The following is a 15,056-nucleotide window of genomic DNA, read 5'->3' on the forward strand; positions in this document are numbered from 1 at the left end:
TTTCATCACATACAATATTTTGGGAAGCCTACTGACCACTTGGGTACTTTTAGCCAGCTGAGAGTCTTTATTCCAGCTGGATTTGACTACGCAAAGTATTTGGGACCCAAGTGTAGCCCCTAGTGTTTAGAGTAAGTTTTTTTTTTTTTTCAAGAAATAAAATAAAACACATCCTGGTATCTTGCTCAGCAGCTTCGAGTTGGGGAGGAGGGGTTAGGAGGAGGTAGGGTTGTAAAAGTAAGTACTTTAACAGAAGCTAAAATAAGCTATTGGGGGGGGCGGTGTAGGGAGAGGTTTGCACAAGCAGGCAGGTTAACAGAAGCTAAGGTAAGTTGTTAGCATCTTGACCTCAGGTTCCTAGGATAGATTTGGGTGATTTTTTTGGGACTCTCCATCAAGGAGATCAATTCTGGTCATCTCCTGTAAGCTCCCTGTAGCATACTAGAGACCACAGAAAGATAACCGTACCCCTACACTTAGGGGTCTGGGGAATCCCAAGAGCAGGGAAGAGTGCATTGGCTGGCTGGAGAGGACTCCCAGGGGGTGTGCAACCTGAGATATATCAGGGTCCTGGGAAAATCCTCTCTGCCTAATTGCTACCACATGCTCTGGAGGCACCCCGTGCCACCACCCAAAAGAACAAAAGGTAAATCATCTGGTCTTAACATCTCCAGAGGTGAGTTTGGTCTGTAGAAGGTGCCCACGTTATTTTGACCTGGCCAGGTTGCCCAGAGATGCCCCAAACCTGTACCTGCTCTCTCAGCCCTGCTGGAAGAAATTGACCTTCATCGCCCCTCTTGTTCCAGAGTGTTCGCTTTGGGATTCTTTAGTGGCTTGACTATGGATCCTGGTACCAAGGTCATGGTCCTGTTGCTTGTGTGGATGTGGGGAGGGGCCTGGCTTCTCATCCAAGCCACCCCACACAAAATCCCCTGCCAGCTAAGCAGGGTACACTGTTAGAGGAGGAAATAGGCCCCTGAGCTGCTGTAAGCAGATGCTTGCGCCCAGGGAAGGGGGAAGTAGTTCCCCCAGTTGTGCCAAGGGGGAAAGTGGAAGTTCAATTCCTTCTCTGTTGATGGTTTCTGTCTCTTTCTCTACCAATGAGTTATACAATTGGACGACTCCAAACCAATCCCTTTTCAGAGAAGCTTCAGGCCCTTATCAGCCTGTTGGAAATTGTTTGAAGGTAAAGGTGCCCACTGCCAGGCCTGAGTATTTAAGTTTGATTCCAGCGACCAAACGATGGACAGAAACGACTGACTCTCCCAAGGTGCCATCTAACCTACATACAAGTGCAATATGCGCCCCCTACAAATAAATGTAAATATTCATTGCTTTTGTTTGCTTGTTTTTGGAGATAGCGCTTCTATGTTACCCCGGCTGTCCCAGAACTCACCATGTAGACCAGGCTGGCCTGGAACTCCCAGGGATCCACCTGCCTCTGTGTTTCTGGTGCTGCAATTAGCGGAGTGCGCCACTGCTGCCTGGCTTTTTTTTTTTTCTTTAATATTACTTTTTATTATGTTTACGGGAGGGTGTGCGCACATGAACGCAAGTGACTACAAAGGTCCAAAGTGTCATGTTCCCCCTGGCGCTGGGGTTACAGGGAATTTTAAGCTGCCCGATGTGGGTGCCGAGATTCTGACTCACGTCTGTAGGAAAAGCAGTATGTGCTCTTAACCACTAAGCCACCTTTCCTGTCCCAAATGTAAAATTTTAAAAAGATTCTAGTGGACTGGTTAATGGCCCACATCCACGTACCCCAATTGGTCGTTTCCTGGTTCACCACACTTCTCCCTGAAACAACCAACTTGACCCCTTTGGATGTGCATCATATCCTGCCTCCTCCCGCAAGTCCTTCTCGTTCATTGCACGTGGGGTCCCCACTTCCTGCATCCTGCATATAAAGCCCCGCCTTTCTAGGTGCAGCCCACCATAGGATGCCCGCCCCCAACCCGAATTTCTGCCAATCTCAAAGAGAGCCTGGCAACCCATACACGCATGCGCACAGCATTCAGCCAATCAACTTATTGAGACATCTGCTTAAATTCAGTTTCCTCAGCCTCCTCGCAATAGTGAGAGGAGCCGTCGAAGGAAGCGGACTGGAGGTGTGAGAGTGGTTTTTTGGAGCGGTAAACCTGGTTCACCCAAAAGGGGGGTGGTGTTCAGGCGGGAAGAGGAGATGAGTGTGAGGAGGAAGGAGTGTGAGGAGGGAAGAGTGTGAGAAGGGAGGAACGTGAGGAGGGGAGGAGTGCGCCCCCCACCCCCGCCGAGGGAGGCCTGGGTCCCGGGCGCCATTTTACCTGTGAGGTAAAATTCCGTTTGCGGGGCCTTTGACAGGAAAGGGGACAGGGAAGGGGAGGTGGCGCTGAACCTCACTGAGGCCGCTGGCAGGAAGATGGAGGTGGTGAAACTTGCCGAGCGCTGGGCCTGAAGCCTGGGTGGAAGGAAGGAAAGCCTTCGAGTGGGGACCCTGGGAGGTCTCTGCCGACATGGCAGAGATGGCAAGTGGGAGCCGATAGGAGAAGCGATGGGCCGAGGGTCAGGAGGAGCGGTGGGGTAGGCGGCATTGGAGAACGGGGGTTTGGGCAGGGTGAGGGGCTGGGAGATATTAAGGATATGGAGGGGCCCCGGGGGCGGGGGGGCTCGGAGCTGTGGCTGGAGGCGCGTTGTCTGCAGCTGGGTGTGCTGAGGGACGGGAACGTATTTACCTCTGTACTTTCTCAGAAGCCAGGCTGTGTCCTTTAGAACCCCACCTTCATTTTTCTCTATATGGTGTTGCACAAGTTTGGTACAGAGTGTGTGGACGTTAATTTTTCAAGGATCATTGATTTAACTTCTTTTGTACATTGGCAATTGACAAATGATTTACTTTTGATCGACTAAAGTAAGAAAATTAACATTACTCAAATAAGAACATCTTGATTTTATACGAAAATTTTCTACATTTATTTAAATGATGCCTTTGGATTCAGATGGTCTGAGAGATTTGTTTTTCTTATTAGACTTTAAAACAGGAAGCATACAATTATGTTTCCCCATGGACGAAGGGATTCTCAAGAATCTGAAATGTCACCAATAGAGGAAGAAGAGGAGCACTTGATACTTTATCCTTCTGATGATGATCAAGATCCCAGTGGTTCACAGAGGAGTGATACTCACGGTAAGATGTCAATCAATAGGGGCTGGTAAGCTGGCTCAGGGAGTAAAAGTGTTTGCCATGCAAGCCAGGGAGGACCTGCCCTTGGTCCCCAGAACCCATGCAGTAGAAGGAAAGAATTTCATCCAGAAAGCTGCCCTCTGACCTCCACACTGGCATGTGTGTGTGCACGCGCGCGCACATAATGTAAAAAATCTTTGATGATTCCTAATGTGGAGTACTGATGATGTCTTTGATTTCTTTTGTTTTAAACCTATTCCATGAACTTTGTTCTCACTGATCGGTCATATCCTGTATCTTAAGTTCTAGAAATCCATGTAATGTGTCTTGCCTTTGAAGTTCTAACATGTTAATCAGCTTGTATATAACTTGCTATATAGTCTTATCCTAGAAAGACTTGAAAACTTGTTTCTATAAATGATCATAAATTGTGATTTAACCTCATCTAACCTTAAAATTTTGCATTCGTATAATGAATACAGAAGTTTAAGTTGTCAAATTCTGAACCTCAAAAATACTATTTCATTGCAACTTCTTTTTTTCTTTTTTTTCTTTTTCTTTTTTAGGTTTTTTGAGACAGGGTTTCTCTATGTAGCCTTGGCTGTCCTGGAACTCTCTTTGCAGATTAGGCTGGCCTTGAACTCACAGAGACCTGCCTGCCTCAGCCTCCAAGTGCTGGGAGTAAAGCCATGTGCCATCACACTTGGCTTCATTTTCTTAAAATAACATATTTAATTTCACAAGTGTTTTCTTTTTCTTTTCCTTGTCAACAGAACTGAGTTCAACAACTGAATCACATGGGAGAGAAAGTCCAATAGAACTATTCATAGATGCAGGGTAATATATTAAAAATAATGTTTGTTGAATAATATACTTCACGAAATGTTTGCTATATTTATGCCACAAGCAGCATATATAAAATATTTGACATTTGCTATTTCTTCTAAACTATTATACCTTATGAATCCTTAAATAGCTTTTGTCATAATGTTTAATATCCAATAGGCATTTTGTTCATGCTTGGGAAATGCTGTATTACTGAACTACAATGCCAGTTTTAATGTTTTTTTAAATGTGATTTCTTCATAGGGAGAAGGTAGAGGTTATTCTTGGAAAAATTGGAGGTATGTTTTTAGAGATATTTGTGATTTATAAAATTGTTTAAATCTACATAATAATTTGCATAAAAATATGTTAACCACTGTACTATATGTCTGCTCTTTGATGTTTTGTTCTCATTGATAAGATTTGCTGTTGTTGTTGTTGTTTTGTTTTTTTGAGACAGGGTTTCTCTGTGTAGCCGTGGCTGTCCTAGACTTGTTTAGACCAGGCTATAAATATTTGTGATTTAGCATCATAGATATTATGCTTTTCCATGAGAGAGAAGTAAAAATGATGCTTTTAGACATATGTGACTTCAATGGGATTTCAGAAGATAGGAAAAGCCTTTATACGTTTTTTGAACAAATTGTGTGATGTAGTGTTTCTGTATATCAGTTTTTTCTCTTGTTCTCTATATTAGTTTTTAATTTTAATTTATTTCCTGCTATTTATCCTGTCTTTAGGATAAAGGGGTATAAAACTGAAGCTTCTAATATAACTCTTTATTATTGTTCATTCTAATAAATTATAATTTAAGGTGAAATCTTTGATAGCTAGTAAAAAATTTAAAATCTAAGCCAAAAAAAAAACCAACCCTTTTTGTTGTTGTTTTAGTGTTTTGGTTTTGTTTTTAATTTTTACTGAGACAGGGTTTCTCTGAGTTGGCTTGGCTATCCTAGACTCACTTTGTAGACCAGGCTGGCCTTGAACTCACAACAATTCCACCTGCCTCTGCCTCCCAAATGCTGGGATTAAAGACACATGCCACTATGCCTGGCTTCCTTTTGTTTTAAGAACAATGTTAAGGATCGGTTATATGAGCTTTCTTGAGGAGAATATTCACTGTTGTTTATTTACTTATTTGTTTTGAGAAAGCAAAAACAAACAACTATGGGGCTGGCATTAACACTGTAGATCATCTGACTTAACCTCAAAGGTGTTGGGATTACAGGGACAGCCAAACCCAACCAAGAGGACAGTACTTATTAAACATAGTTAATAGGGGACAGAGAAATGGTTCAGTGGTTTCAGTGCACTGATATATGTTCCAGAAGAATCCAGTTTGATTCCCAGCACACCAATGGTGCCTCATAGCCATCTGTAGCTCCAATCCCAGGGGATCCAGTGCCTTCTTTGGGCCTCAGTGGGACTCAGGCCCATGGTGCGCCAGCTTGCATGCAGGCAACTCTCACACATATAAAAATGGTTAATATTAGGCCCTTTAAAGATTACTCATAATCATTTGTTTTGAAAGATATGCTCTGTTTAGTGATGTCAAAGTATGTGTTTTTATAATGTTTCATATATGTATTATAGCTGCTGAGATCATCTCTTTCATATATTTATTATATGAAACAATTTTATTTATAGCTGCTGGACATTATAAATTATTTATATAATAATAGAGATTTTCCATGATTACTGAGACAGTCGCACTATGCAGCTCTGGATGGCCTGGAAATTACTGTGTAGGCCAGGCTGGCAACAGGTTGTCTCTGCCTCTCTAGTGCAGGGATTAGTGGTGCTGTGTGCTGTCATTCCTGGCAGCCAAGGAATATTTGATATTTAAAATTTTTAAGTGAACTGCTTGCTATACTAGCTGGTAGAAATGGTAGAAATGCCCTATAAAAGCATGATGAATAAATAATAGCTAAACCATACTAAGGAAGATATGCTAGGTAAGTACTTACCAAGTATCCTCAGCTTTTTACTGACTGTATCTTTTATAAGCAATTTTAATAACTTAATTAACTTTTTTTTAAGACAAGGTTTCTTTGTGCAGCCCTGGCTGGCCTGGAACTCACTCCATAGACCAGGCTGACCTGAAACTCAGAAATTTGCCTGCCTCTGCCTCTCAGGTGTTGGGTTTAATTAACCTTTTAGTTTCTGTTTTTAATAAACTATTTTATCTCATGCTCCCTAACAATAATTCAGTTTCCTTCCAGTGCCTAGTATTTTATACATTTAGATATAGCCTTTATTTAATTCCTCTTTCATAGATAAAGTCTATATTTCTCTTTTATTTTGTTTATTAGTTCATTTTTATCATCTCTTAAAAACATCTTCAGTTAGGAAAATCCTACATGTGTTATGGTTATTCAAAATGATTGGGACCAGAAATGTTTCAGATTTCAAAGTTTTGGATTAGGAATATTTTCATAGAATATGATGATTGAACATACCTCGACAAAACCAAAATGCTATATGTTCAAAGTATGAAAATTGTATGGTTTCATGTTGACAGTATCTTAAAATATAGCTTTACATGTTCTTGCTATTGATAAGTGAACCTTACTCAAATTTATGAACATTATCCAAATTTAAAATTACTTGACTTGGGAACAAGGTAATTTTCTTTGACACTGAATTCTAATGAACATTAATTTTTAATATAGGTGACATTAACCGTGCTCTTAGTGCTAAGAGACACAGATTGGAAACAACTACCAAAGAGTCTTGTGAGGGAATTGACCAGAAATTAAAACAAGTTTGGAAGTCACATGAAGATGCAATGTAAGCGTTTTTTAAAGAACCATGTTTATATCATTTTTTTAATGTGTATTGGTGTAAATCATTTAAAAATGCTATCGTCTTTTTATTTGAGTCTCTAGTGAAAATGATTGACTTGAGTGTTCTCTAGGGAGGTGCCTTTGTAACCTCTGCTTTCATAGAAGCGAATGAAGATTATGGTTTTCTCCTTCAGGTAACAATTGAGGGTTATTACTCATCAATTTTTGGTATTTTATATTAGCTCTTAGAATTATTTGAATAGAATTTAGATGAATAGAATCTAATAATTGTTAGATAGTTAACCATGGCTGATAGTGTAGAGAAAGGTCAATTTGAATATGTTAAACACTTAGCTCTTGCTTTATGCATAAGATGGGGAACTTAGTAAAAGATTTGTGCTTGTAAATCATTTAATATTTTTGTGAGAATCTACATTCAGTGGAAAAAATGAAAAACTATTTGAAGATATTATTATTTTGAAAATTGATATGTATGGCAAACTTCCCTAGTTTTTAAAAGCTGCTGCATGAGAGGGGACTTTTATGTTAGGAAAAACAACTTCTGGAATCAGTATAAATCTATTTTTACTTCTGAGTTTTCTATCAGAATATTTAAACTGCTATTATTTCCTTTTTATACTATGATAGTGTGTCAGTTTAATTTTGTCTTGAATGTTGTTTTCATAGTAGTATAAAAAATAACACCATTTATTATTATGTTTTACAGGGAGAAGCTTAATGACGAGTCTGCTCAGTTGTTTATCAATCTGTTTGAGCAGTGGAATTCAGATTTTCAGAAACTTCGAGAACAATGTGATAAACTAAAAGTTGGTATCACAATTATAATTATTATAAGTAAATCTCAAGTAAGAATAGAGAAGCTATTTGTGCGAGTTACATGAAACAAACCTAGGCTTATTTAGAGATTGAAATTTCCAAGAATAAGTGAGATCTTAAATTTTTTCCTACATTGTATGGCCTGTAATTTTAGGAAGCTAAGGAAAGAAGATCATAACATGTGAGTGGTAAAATAATAACTTAAACTTAGGCATCATGGTTGCTAAAGAAAAATATTAGAAAATAGAAAAATACTTCCATTTTTTTTTTTAGTTTAAAATAGGACTTTTTTTCCTAAATTAAAATTTTTTGGGATTAAGCTGTAGCACAGAGCCACAGTGTTTGCAATGTGTGTATAAAGCCCACAACAATACCAACTTTTACCAAATTGTTAATACCATTCTTCCTTTTGTATTTATAGAGTGAATTTCAACAAGAAGAAGCAGTTTTTCAACAATCTAGATTTATTCAGAACCAGAGACTGAAAACAATTAAACAAGTACATGAACAATTCTTAAAGGTATGTTATACATGATAACAGTGTGGTCTTTAAAATATAATGCATATTTTCCTTATGAGAATCAAATAATTTCCATTTTGAATTGTTTCTAATTGATGTGGTAAGTATCTATAGCATCCTAATTGTTTCATGGTGGTTATTAAAGACAGAAGATGGTACATTTTAATTTTCCATAGATATATACTTCACATATATTATAGCCATATTGCAAGTTTAGTCATTGTTCTTTATGGAACTGGAAAGAGAAAGTCTAAATATCATTTCTGTGGTCTTTTGTCTTTGTAATCCAAACATGGATAGAAAAGGCTCAAAATAAATACTTTTTAAAGAGTTAGCATCCCCTGGAACTAGAGTTACAGGAAGTCCTGAGTTGCCTTGTGGGTGCTTAGACTCAAATCCAGGTCCTCTGGGAGAGCAGCCAGGGGTGCTAACTGCTGAGCCATCTCTCCAGCCTTAGGAAGGATCCAAATTAAATTAAAACTTTAAAAATTTTTTTTTAGTAGGGAAGTATTTTCTGGTATGTCAGCTTTTAAAATTATTGTAATGGCTAAGATAACTTTATATATCAAATTATAACTGTGTTAACCCAGAATTTAATAAAGATTAAAATTTATTGCCTGAGAAGTATATGTGAGTAAGTTGAGGTTTAAATAATTTTAAAATAAATAGTTTAAAGAGCTTTAAAATAACTTCTACACAAGTTATTTTATGTGTTTCCAAATACAGCTCTTGCCAGTTTGCTCTGATGTTTCCTGAAAACAGTCTGTTAATTGGTATCAATAAAGGTGTCTTCCAGATAATATCACCAGACGTTACTATTAGTGAGGAACTTTACTGTAATTTCTCCATAGCTTGTGTTTTCACATTCAGTTTTAACTAGAATCTTACCATTTTTATCTTGATAGTGCTTCATTATTTCTTTAACTCTTAATGCTCAGACCCTAGTTTGTGCTATTTAATAATTTACTCATTATCCATTGCTTGTTCTATGAAAGCTGTTTTCTTGTTGTTGTTATTGTTTTGGGTTTTGTTTTGTTTTTTTCTGTGTAGCCCTGACTGTCCTGGACTCGCTTTGTAGACCAGGCTGACCTCAAACTCACAGCGATCCATCTGCCTCTGCCTCATGAGTGCTGGGATTAAAGGCCACCATGCCTCGCCTGTTTTCTGTGTTTTTCTATCCTTGCTTCATAGTCTTGCCATGTTATGTTTTTTAAATATGTCTTTCTTTGTATAAATCTGTAACTTCCCATTTTATATTCTGAAGAACCCCCATGACATGAATCTCTTTTGAGGTTACATTTATTCTAATTATTCATTAACACTCCTCTCTACATAATTGTTTTCTCTGTACCTGCTGTCTGGTTATTCTCTTCCCCTAAAATATTTTTAATTCCTTTTCATTAATTGAAATGGGTTCCTTTGTCAAGTAAGCTGTAAGAATTTCTCACTTTCAACTTTATAGGAAGCTACATTTTCATTTTCATCCCCAATACAAAGCTTTTGTGTTATTTTGGTTTAAATGTATATTTTCTCTGGAATGAAAGAACAATTATGTATTCTCATCTTTTATTTTTCCCATAGCACTTAGCACGGTATTTATCACTTGGCTGGGTGATTTATCTCACTAAAAATGATTAGAAAATATTTGAAATATACTTTTAAATGGATAACACATGCATACAATAGGAGTGCTGAGGAGACTGAGACAGATGTGTGGACAGTTAAGAGAGTAGCCTGACTAATATAATGAGATAATGTCTGACAAAGGATAAATACGAAAATATAAATTTTGCTATTAATTACTTAAAAAAGATCTCATAGTATAGATTATTTTCCCTTTAATAAATTCATGTCATGTCATGTTACATTGACTTTTAGACTGTAGCCTGATGTTTGAGAAAATTACTAGAAATATCCACAACTGGGATGTTTGCTGAGAAGACCCTGTTTTTGTTTCTATATTCATTCTCTTAAGAGAAAATACCCATGTTCCACAGGCTAGCCCTCAAGTCTCAGTCCTCCCAGTTGTACTTGCAAATGTTGTGATACTGTGGTACTCGCTCCTTTCCTTCTCCTTGTCCCATTTTGACCTTAATAATCACTAAACTGTTTCTTGAGCAAAGTGTACCATTGTATATTCTATAAATATTTGTGACTTCATCTCAACAGAAGGAATTTGTGACATTTTGTATTAGAATGCTTTTTTCCTTGAAATAATGTGTATGACTTAAATATTTAAATTCTCTTTTGAAATTTTATTTTACAATTTAGAACTTGAGGTGAAGAATAATTCATTAGGACTAAACTTGCCTTTTGTGTTTTAGAATTTGGAAGACCTGGAGAAGAAGAATGATAATATGCTTATCAGTATACAAAGTGAAATTAAACGGGAAATGAATAAACTGCGAAAGAAAATTTTGAGAGAATCTGTAAGTAAGTTGTATTGCAAATTGGAAAGATGAAGGAATGAAAGCACTGAAATATTTTATTTCCTGAAGTATGAATAACACAGAATAAAAACCCTATTTATGATCTCTGTTCCTTAAACAGCAACAGCAGGAGATGGCAAATGTTCGGCAGTCTCTCCAGTCCGTTCTCATTTGATGGGAAGACTATCTGAAGAAGGAACTTCAATCTAAGTGATACATACAGTTCAGATGGCAGCTAGGAGCAATGCTTTAAGACAAGTTCTAGTTTAAATGATAAAGTCATTAGCCATTTGTTTACCTCGTCCTACTTTGCTTCAAATAAAATGCAATAATCAACTATTCCTGTATGTCAAGGATTTACCTCTTTTGTTATTTTTTTATTAATTTTTTATGGCATTGTTGACTTTTACCAATAAAAATGATTTAAATTTGGATATTGGCTTTAGTATACTTATCAGTCACAAAGGTACAAATGCCAATGACATTGGTTTTATTTAATTTCTTTTTCTGGCAAAGGATTACCGTGTTTGCCATGATGGTGTCTAACACTGAACTAAATATAAACTTGGTTATACGCTCAGGTAGCCCTCTAACCTCAGCCTCCAAAGTTCCTGAGACAACAGGTGGACACCACTATGCCTAGTTTACATTGTCCTTTAAAGAAAAACCCTCCAATCCATTTTCTATACGTACTGAACTGCATAGACCATCCTAAGAAAATGTGTTAAAGAACTTGAGTTCATGTCTTGGAATTAAGCAGTTCAGACATTAATCAAGCTGACTATATATACTAAGCTTTGTTTTGTTTTTGCTTTTTGAGACAAGGTCTTGCTATGGTGCCTTTCCTGGCCTGCAACTTGCGATATAGACCAGGCTGGCCTCAAACACACAGATTCAGCAGCCTCTGCTTCCCAGGCACCAGGGTTAAAGGCGTGTACCCGCATGCCCTGCTGACATACTAGTTTTAAGACATTCATGAATTTCATTTCCACAGGGCATCAAAATGTCATTGGGATTGGTCTGCTGTTGAATGGCACATGTCCTTAGTACCAATTAAGAGTGTAACATGAGGGCAGGGCAAGGTGGCACAGGCCTTTACTTCTAGCCCTCGGAAGACAGTTTTGCAGATCTCTGAGTCTGAGGCCTGCTTGGTCACCTAAGCAATTTCCAAGACTACAGAGTGAAACCCTGTCTCAAAAAAGGGGGGGGTATCATGAATATAACTACTTTTTATTGTTTAAGATAAATTGTTTAAGATAAATTGTCTTTATTGTTTAAGATAATAGGCAGAGCTTGGGGAATCCTGAAGAAGAGGGTTAGGGAGGATTGTGGGATCCAGAGGGGTCAAGGACACCACAAGAAAACCAACAGAATCAACAAACCGGAACTGGTAAGGGCTCACGTAGACTAAACCAACAACCAGGAAGCCTGCCTAGGCCCCTGCACACATGTTACAGTGTTGCCGCTTGATCTCACTGTGGGACTCCTAACAGTGAGAGCAGGGCCTGCCTCTGACTGTTGCCTACCTTTGGGACCCTTTTCTCTTACTGAGTTGCCTTATCGGGCATTAATAGGAGAGGAGATGCCTAGTCTTACTGCAACTTATATTCATGAGAAGCCTGCCCCTTTCTTAAAAACCAGAGGAGGAGTGGATGGGGGAAGGGGAGGTGGGAGGGAGAAACTGCAGTGGGGATGTCAAAACAAAACAAAAAAAACCACGTACATTTCTTAGAATAACTCAAACACTTGAATATTAATGTTAGTAAATATTTGGAAGTTTTGATTTTACATTCATTATCAAACATGAATAATTTAATAACTTGCTTTTTTGCCCCAAAATGGATTTTTCTGTCTTGGCTGTCCTGGACTCACTCTGTAGACCAGCTTGCCCTCGAACTCACAGCAATCCACCTGCCTCTGTCTCCCAAGTGCTGGGGTTAATGCACCACCACACCTGGCTAATAACTTGCCTTTTAAAATGTGCATTTTGGCCAGGCACAGTGGTGCAGGCCTCTAATCTAGCGCTCAGGAGGCAGAGGCAGGTGGATCTCTGTGAGTTTGATGCCAGCCACATCTACAGAGTGACTTGAGGACAGCCAAGGCTACACAGAGAAACCTTGTCTTGAAAAACCAATACTAATAATAAGATAAGCATTTTGAGCCTGGAGGTGGTGGCTCACACTTTTAATTCCAGCACTCAGGGTGGGGGTCTGGGTGGGGGGTGGGCGGGAGCAGATCTCTAAATTTGAGCCGAGACGGGTCTACAGAGCAAGTTCTAGGATAGCCAGGGCCACACAGAGAAAACATGTTTCAAAAATTATTTTTACAGAGAAACTTTAAAAATGTGGTTTAATAAATGTGGAACTTTAAAGATCTGTTTTAAATTAAACAGCTAAACTTATATTTGATTGTCATTGCTTTCAGTGAAGCATTCGTTAGAAGGAAAGCAGCAATTTTTTAAAGTCTATTTTTCTTTTTTAAAGTCTATTTTTAAACATTTTTATTTTTACATACATATTTATATTATTACACATATATACAATTTTCTTTTTTTTAAGTCTATTTTCTCTTATATGACCCACCTTCATCTTACAGTGAATATTCTCCAACCTGAAAAAAGACACACATTTTTTAAGTTGTCCTTTTCTATGCTTGTATGAGAAATAAATTAGTCTTTCACCATTAGTACATGATTATAAGAAGAAGATGGTTTAATTCCCTGAGTGTGTGTGTGCAGCGGGGGAGGGGGGGTGTACTGGATTCTTCCAATGCCTTGTCTGCTCTTGTTAGTGGAGGGAAACTCTTGGGTGACATAAAGGCTAGGTTCCTTTCAGATGGAACAACTGAACAGACACGTGGTAGTAGTGGTGAAAGTCTGGAGTTACTGCAAATAAAAGTAACAGCATAAAATACACTGTACAAAAGAGGAATGACTTAAACAAGTGTCTGGCTCAGAAGCCTCGTTTTGTATGTCCAGTTGCTTTTTCTTATGGAAGGGAAAGTAAAGGTTCTCTGAAAGGGTGGACCCGTTGTTGGCTGTTTATGCCATTAATGCTCTTTGCTGGAAGGGCTTTGTACAATCCTTGAGGCAGTCAGAGGGATGCTTTTTTTTTTTTCCAGTTACTGTAATCACCTTATGACTCACAGTCATGTGTGTCTGACCCTATTTTCCTGCCTGAGTTTTCACTGTGCTGTTTTTCCAACATGAAATAGGAATCTTAAGTACTAATCAAATTTCTAAGGAGTTTTTATTTTCAAGTTTTACCAATTGTTACAGAGATAAAATAAGTACTTTAGAATGTTTTCTGTGTTTTTAATTCATACAAGTGTTTTTCCTTTTAAGGTATATGATCTTTCTTCACTATGCCTCTTCTTTGTATATATAAAGTACATATTTTTTACCCCCCTAATTTATCAACTGGCATATGGCAGTCCATGTCTTTGAAAATGCTCCCTTTCTTCAGCAAGCCCACTTTCCTCTTTTCCTCTACTGTGCCATCTTAAATGCCAAATTTTTTGTTTGTTTTTTCAAGACAGGGTTTCTCTGTGTAGCTTTGGCTATCTGGACTCCCTTTGTAGACGAGGCTGGCCTCAAACTCAGTGATCCACCTGCCTCTGCCTCCTAGCATCCTAGAATTAAAGGCGGGCGTGGGGCCACCACGTTCACCTTAAACACCAACTTTTAAAGTGCTGACTGCCATGTCCTTCCTGTGTTAAATGTATTTATCATGGTACTTTTTCATAAGCAAGACAAAATTTTGGAGTAATTTCTGCAAAAATTTGGATTCTTCCAATGTCTGAAGACAGAAGGACATACTCAAAGCCTCAGTTACCGTTTCATGGCATTGCCCCCAGGTAGGTAATAAAGCCTTGCCCAAATGAACCATCAGACAGTTGTGTAGTGTGGAGGTGACAGTCCTGTATGGAATAAGGGTATCTTGGAGACACTGAGTAGGCTATTAGCTCTAAGTGTCTTGTTGAATAGTATGTCCTAGTGCAAGGATGGAGCCAGGTTATTGACAGTGCCACCATGTAAATGGCCAGTTGTTATCTGTGTAGCCAATATTCAGTCTCTTAAATCTCTAAACCATCCAAAATAGCAATTTAGGGAGTAGCTAAACAAAGGGGCACACATTATGTAGTATAGTATACTGGTTCAGGATATGGGTAAAAGTGCCTGGGTAGGAATAGCTTAAGGCCAAATAGAACACTCATTAATGTAATAAATGGGATACACGAATTTCTAGACTGTGTAAAGAAACAAAACTCAATCTACCAGAGAAGTGTAGTATGATTATTTTCTACATAAAACTTTAAAAATATTGTTATTCTGTTTTCTATAATGTATTTTGATCATATTCATCACCACTCCCCTAACTACTCTCAGATCCACTCCCCACACCCATACTCCCCACAACTTCATAACCTCTATTTTTAAAGTACCAATTGGCTCCAATTTGTGCTGCCCATACACCCCTGGATGTAGGGCCATTCACTGG

At 38.3% G+C, this 15,056-nt stretch overlaps 1 protein-coding gene across 5 annotated transcripts in view; it reads left to right on the forward strand.

Moving 5' to 3' along the window:
• LOC311602319 (synaptonemal complex protein 3-like) overlaps nucleotides 1-10,989 on the forward strand; it is a 32,154-nt gene extending 21,165 nt beyond the window's left edge. Inside the window, exons 1-9 of one of the 5 annotated variants that reach the window (XM_084790240.1) lie at nucleotides 2,077-2,132; nucleotides 3,006-3,163; nucleotides 3,934-3,997; nucleotides 4,250-4,284; nucleotides 6,658-6,775; nucleotides 7,499-7,598; nucleotides 8,030-8,128; nucleotides 10,453-10,561; nucleotides 10,679-10,989. In XM_084790240.1, coding sequence (XP_084646366.1) covers nucleotides 3,031-3,163; nucleotides 3,934-3,997; nucleotides 4,250-4,284; nucleotides 6,658-6,775; nucleotides 7,499-7,598; nucleotides 8,030-8,128; nucleotides 10,453-10,561; nucleotides 10,679-10,767 — 747 coding nt within the window. In that variant the 5' untranslated portion in view covers nucleotides 2,077-2,132; nucleotides 3,006-3,030 and the 3' untranslated portion in view covers nucleotides 10,768-10,989. Of the gene's footprint in view, nucleotides 1-2,076; nucleotides 2,133-3,005; nucleotides 3,164-3,933; nucleotides 3,998-4,249; nucleotides 4,285-6,657; nucleotides 6,776-7,498; nucleotides 7,599-8,029; nucleotides 8,129-10,452; nucleotides 10,562-10,678 lie in introns of those variants that run through there. The other 4 variants (XM_084790241.1, XM_084790242.1, XM_084790239.1 and 1 more) reach the window with 4 other exon arrangements.
• Nucleotides 10,990-15,056: the final 4,067 nt, after the last annotated feature.

The sequence above is a fragment of the Acomys minous genome (assembly GCF_964271855.1).
Source record: "Acomys minous genome assembly, chromosome: 7".
Lineage (NCBI taxonomy): Eukaryota > Metazoa > Chordata > Mammalia > Rodentia > Muridae > Acomys > Acomys minous.